Raw genomic sequence first — 5,848 nt, forward strand, 5'->3', positions numbered from 1 at the left:
TCTGGAGCACTGGACGCTGGTAAAAGAAATCTGACATGCATCATTATTGTCTTTTTCAAAGAGACAGTGCAGGCTCGCCATTCAAATGGCCGTAAGCGGGGAGAGCTTCTGAGGCCTTGCCAAGAAGTTCCGCACTGCAGGCCCGCTCGGACATGTGTTCGAGGTATTGTGAAAGCCTGGACAGTTTTCTGGAAAACAACAGGCAGAAGACTTTCATCGTGGCTGAGACGATAGATTCGGAGAAACCTGCCGAGAAGCGCACCTGAGCTTCTTCACGAGAACAGAGACGAGAACCGCTCTGAACACAGTCCACTGCGGACTGAGAGCTCATCAGCACAGGCCTGACCCTCGGTTTAAACTGGGCACCACGGTTTCTGAACAGAGGAGCGGTGAGACTGAAACAGGCTGAATTTAGCCTTTAGTGACCGATTAACAGCACCGAGAGCCACAGTGGAATCAGGACTAATGCAAACAAAAAGATCCCATAAAGGCCTAATAACAAAAGATGGACCGTTAAGAATATCGCATTCCTTTTATAAAACACTTTAAATATACAGTATAAATAACTCTGCGCCATAACGCAGTGAAAAGCTCTCTCACTTTGTGGACCACAGTCCAGCTATAACAAGAGCCACGTGCGCCGCGCGGGAAACATGTAGGACGCATGACGTCATACGTCAACACAAAAGCAGCTCGCGGGGCTCAGAGGATGAACCAGGAGCGCAGCGGCACTGAATGAGTTAACTGTAAAACACAGAACGAACCTCAATGATAGAAAAACTATCTATACTGCTTTTATTAATGTACTCATCTGTTTATTCAGTCTGTAAAGGAGAACAGAGCGCAGTTAATCCGCACTGTAATTTATACGGATTACTGTTGGGAGTAAATTGTGACTATTTGACATCTCTAATGCCTGTTACTATTGCGGTTGTCGTCGTTGTTAATACTAATTATAACTAAGATAATAAATATTACAGTATTTATAGTAACCATTATTGCACCAGAATATTATTCTCAATTTGAGCATTATTCTTATTTTTAAACATTTTGTTACTAATTATGTTTTATTTAGCTTTACATTATATTATTACCGATGTTGTTGTTGTTATTAAAAACAACAATAATAAAAGTAAAAATAATAATAATAATAATAATAAATTAATAATACGTATAATAATAATAATAATAATAATAATAATACAAAATAATAAATCAATACTGTACTATAATAATACTCAACAATGACCAGAAGTGATAAATAAATAAATAAATAAATAAATGATCAGTAATGATTGATCAAATATTTATTTGATCAATAAATGATCAAATGTATTGATTGATTTATATATTGATAGTTTTATTTGATTTATTTTATCCATAAATGATCAAATACATGATCAGTAATAAATAAACGATCATACATGATCAGTCTAAATATTATTATTATTATTACTATTATTATTATTATTGTTGTTGTTGGTGTTGTTGTTATATGATAATAATATTTATAATAATAATAATAATAATAATAATAATAATATAAAAATCAGCAAATCACTATTATACTATTATACTATACTATTATAATGGTCAGTAATGTTTGTTCAGAAGTGTCATATTTCATATTTATAGCATCAATAATGCCCTCAAACATTAATAAACCATATCACATCGAATGTTCACAACAATACTACTAATAATAATATTAATAGTAATAATCATATTAATATTATTATTAATAGTAATAATAATAATAATAATACACTCACACTGATACACAATATCAGATCGAATATTAACAACAACAACAACAACAACAACAATAATAATAATAATAATAATAGTAATAATAATAATAATGGAGGTATGAAGCTCTCTGTATTAGAGTACAGAAGTCTTTTCCCTGGCGCCCCTGTATGATCTGAGTGTAACTCAACACTGGTCCCTCCTGTTTATTAGCAGCCAATCAGAGCTCTGCGCTGCCTCCCCCTTCAGCTATTTACACCCCACGCCGGGACAGAGTCCCCCAAAAAAACAGAAGAGCAATCAGGGAGAAACTTCCTGGGGACGGAGACGGTGCCGGGCTGCAGAGTGAGCGGAGTGGAGGATACCTGAGACCCAGAGAGGCGCATCACACACACTCACACACACGGACGCGCGCGCGCAAACACACACTCACACACACATACGCACAAGAGCTGAAACTCTTTCGTTTCCCGTCTCGCGCGGATCTAACCTTCCAGCCACGGATCCGAAGGTGGAGAGCGTGTTTTCCCCTCCGCCCCTGCACTTCCTCAAGAGAGAGATGGAGGAGAGCTCGAGCTCGCCCGTGTCTCCGGTGGACAGCGTGGTGACCAGCGAGGAGGAGCTGGACAGGCAGCACAAGCGCGTGGGCAGGAAGAGGAGACCCAGCAAGAAGTCGAGCGACGAGGGCAGTCCGGGCTCCGCCAAGCGGGGCAAGAAGGCCAGCCCGAGCCGCGCACACTCCTACGAGGAGCTGCAAAACCAGCGCGTGCTGGCCAACGTGCGCGAGCGCCAGCGGACTCAGTCTCTGAACGAGGCGTTCGCGTCGCTGCGCAAGATCATCCCCACGCTGCCCTCGGACAAGCTCAGCAAGATCCAGACGCTCAAGCTCGCCTCGCGCTACATCGACTTCCTCTACCAGGTGCTGCAGAGCGACGAGATGGACAGTAAGATGTCCAGCTGCAGCTACGTGGCGCACGAGAGACTCAGCTACGCCTTCTCCGTGTGGAGGATGGAAGGCGCGTGGTCCATGTCCGCCTCGCACTAGCGGAGAGCTGCTGCTGCTGCTGCAGGGGTGGGTACCGGACACACTGCTGCTCAGCCTGCTGCTGCAGGACCCTCTGTCAGCTCACACAGGCTGGACAGAGGAAGCACTGCACAATTAATAATAATAACAATAATAGTAATAATAGGTTCAAGCATGCCAAAATAGAGCTTTTCTAAGATAATATGTTTAATCGTGCTAAAATAGCCCAATAATAAGTATAATAGGAATAAATATAATAGTAGTAATAATGATAATAATAGCTTTCCAACCATAGTAATAATTCCAAAGTATGTATGTCTGTCTGTCTATCTGTCTATATATACACGCTCTTATTTGTAGTGGTATTAATAAGAATAGTAGAAACAATAACATTAATAAGAATTAGTCTAGCAATAATAATAACAACAACAACAACAACAACAACAACAATAATAATAATAATAATAATAATAATAATAATTTCACAGCAGTCAATTGTCATTGGAATTATTTATTTAGGAGTATTCTAAATAAATTTGATGGTCTTTAAAGCTCAAAGTTTTATCTCTCCGCCCACTTTGCTATTTATTTACTTATTTACTTACTTACTTACTCCCTTCCTCCCTCCTGTCTCTTACTTTCTCGTGAGAATGAAAATGGGGAAAGCGATTTATCTAATAGTTCATAAATTTTATGACGGTGACCGTTTGACCACTGGAGGCTCAGTTTCGTTTAAAAACAGTTGAGTCTGCTGGGAGAAAGAAACCACAGTCATGTTCATGTGGGATTTGTGTTCAGCTATAGATACAGAGTCAGAAACCAGCATGAGGATCAGATGTCCTCTTCCTCACTCTGACTGTCCTCTTAGGCTACTTTGCTGAACATTAGAGCCGAGCTGAGGATGTTAGAGCCGGCAGAACGGCCATTAGAGGAACACTACAAGCAGAGTGTTTGGGTTTAATCTCCTGTAAATCAGCCCTTTCTGTTGAAACAATGCGAAACCTCGCTATTCTGAAACACTGTGGAAACGCTTTGGGCATCATATTTTAATGACTATTTTAATGACTATTTTAATTACTGTAAGCTTTTCTGTGAAGGATATTCAGAGGTTTTATTTTGCTGGGCTTTTTATATGTTTTACTCTGATACATATTTAATAATTTTACTGAGTTTCAGGTGATTATGTTTCAGGTCAAGCTAAGTGGCTCTCTAATAATAATAATAATAATAATAATAATAATAGTATCACTAGTAGGCTAGAATTACAGTAATTGCATGAGATCAAACATAGACGTAGTTAGTCTAATTAAATGTTACAAAGAATAGATGCAAGACTCGTTTTATCTTAACGTGAACAAAATCAAAGCGTGTAACAATCTATGTTATTAGCAGTGAGAGACACCAGCAGTCTGTGGATACGCTCGTGAAAAGTGATTCTAGAGTAAAAATCCCTCTGTTTTAAACGCCTGTGTTTGTGCTATTTACATGCCTTTAGTTAATGTGAGGGCAGGTGTGTTGAAGGCTTGTCCTAAAGCTCAGTGTCATTTTCACTGACTGAACTGTTAACTGCATGTTAAAAACAATCTGCATTTATAGGTCGTTAAGATGTAAACAAAGTCATTCAGGGTGGTTTGGTGTGAAATGCTCTGTTCTAGAAAAACTCAAGAGTCAGATTTGTTCTCGGTGGTGGTGAGAGCAACTAGACGTCTGAAGAGTTTAATGCTTCTAAAAGCTCCCTCACAGACAGTTAGTACATGAATATGCTTGCTGATGCTGAGACATTGCTTCATGACCGTTTTGTGATAATGTTTTGTCCTAAAAGGTATTTTTAAGGCAAAATAGTCCCTAAAGAAAAAAAAAACTCAGGAGATACGTGTTGGTTATATTTCTGTTCCTGTCACCAACATTGTGAGTCGGCAACATTTCACATCAAACCACTCTGCATGACGTTTACATCTCGACGACCGAATTATGGAGAAATTTTGAGAAACCGGTGGAATCCCCCTTTGAGTTCAAACCCAATGCAGGCCCAAACCACTCAGGCGTTAATATGATGGGGTTTTATGACTGTATGCTCACTGTGTGCTAAAGAAAACACTGAGTTTTATGAATCCTCGCGTGCGCAGTGTGAGGGGATGTGACAGCCTGTAGTTTTAATCAGTGTATCTCAGTCTGTGGTGGAAAATCCACACTAACAGTCTGTTCTTGATGCTTACTTCTCGTTCTCATCTTCCCCCTTTAGACTGTTTACTTCCACTAATTCTGAAGACACCAAAGGATTTCTTGAAGAACCTATGAACCTCAGTGACATGGCCAAGACACGTTCTGTGATTCCCAACAGCGGGCTGGAGCACTTGAAGTGCCTTCATGTACCATCAGAGAACGACATGAACTAGACAAGAGGAACTCATTTCACACCCATTACTAGACAAGAGGAACATTTTATCCCCTTTACCTAAACAAGAGGAACTCCTAACGCCCCCCGCCTCCTCCAGAGGATTTTACTTTTACACCTAGACAAAGAAAAGAACAGTGCTGGCCACCTCAGTGGGGCCAATTACACATTTACTTCTCCCACAAGTTATTCTTCAGTGTGGTACAGGACAGCCGTCTGTTATCTGTAATGAAACTATATTTCCTTTTTGTCTTTAAATAGAAGAGTTTATATATATATATAAATATATGAAAATGAAAGTTTCGATAAAGTAATGTACATAATGCTACCTGTGAGTATCGTCAGCTTTTTTAAAGGTGACCAATGCAATTTAGAGCAATAGCTACTTTCTTAAAGTACGCTGCATGGATTACTGCCTTCGTGTGTTTTTTTTTTCAGATTCCGTCCATTACATTGTGCTTATTTATTAAAAACTATTTTTTGAACAATTACGTTGAACTGTGAGCTATGATTCATACACAGAGACTAGACTAGGCTTGATCCACAGGTCTAACTATTATGGTCACCATACAGCCTTCTTATGAAATGTCTTTTAACATATACCTAACTTATTACAGTTAGATGGTTGTGCCAAATTATTACAAAAAAAAACCCTTTTCCCTGCTGACTCATCAGCTTTC

At 39.3% G+C, this 5,848-nt stretch overlaps 1 protein-coding gene across 1 annotated transcript; it reads left to right on the forward strand.

Annotated features, from left to right (window-relative positions):
* The first annotated feature begins 2,039 nt into the window (after positions 1–2,039).
* On the forward strand, positions 2,040–5,237 carry twist2 (twist-related protein 2). The gene is made up of 2 exons (XM_036569436.1): positions 2,040–2,821; positions 5,016–5,237. The coding sequence occupies exon 1, from the start codon at positions 2,309–2,311 to the stop codon at positions 2,792–2,794; it is 486 nt and encodes a 161-aa protein (XP_036425329.1). The 5' UTR covers positions 2,040–2,308; the 3' UTR covers positions 2,795–2,821; positions 5,016–5,237.
* The last annotated feature ends 611 nt before the right edge of the window (positions 5,238–5,848 follow it).

This window comes from Colossoma macropomum, unplaced genomic scaffold, assembly GCF_904425465.1.
Source record: "Colossoma macropomum unplaced genomic scaffold, Colossoma_macropomum, whole genome shotgun sequence".
Classification (NCBI taxonomy): domain Eukaryota; kingdom Metazoa; phylum Chordata; class Actinopteri; order Characiformes; family Serrasalmidae; genus Colossoma; species Colossoma macropomum.

Bases quoted from the DNA above. Each gene is read 5' to 3' on its own strand.
- twist2 (XM_036569436.1), top strand. From the start codon at position 2,309: ATGGAGGAGAGCTCGAGCTCGCCCGTGTCTCCGGTGGACAGCGTGGTG.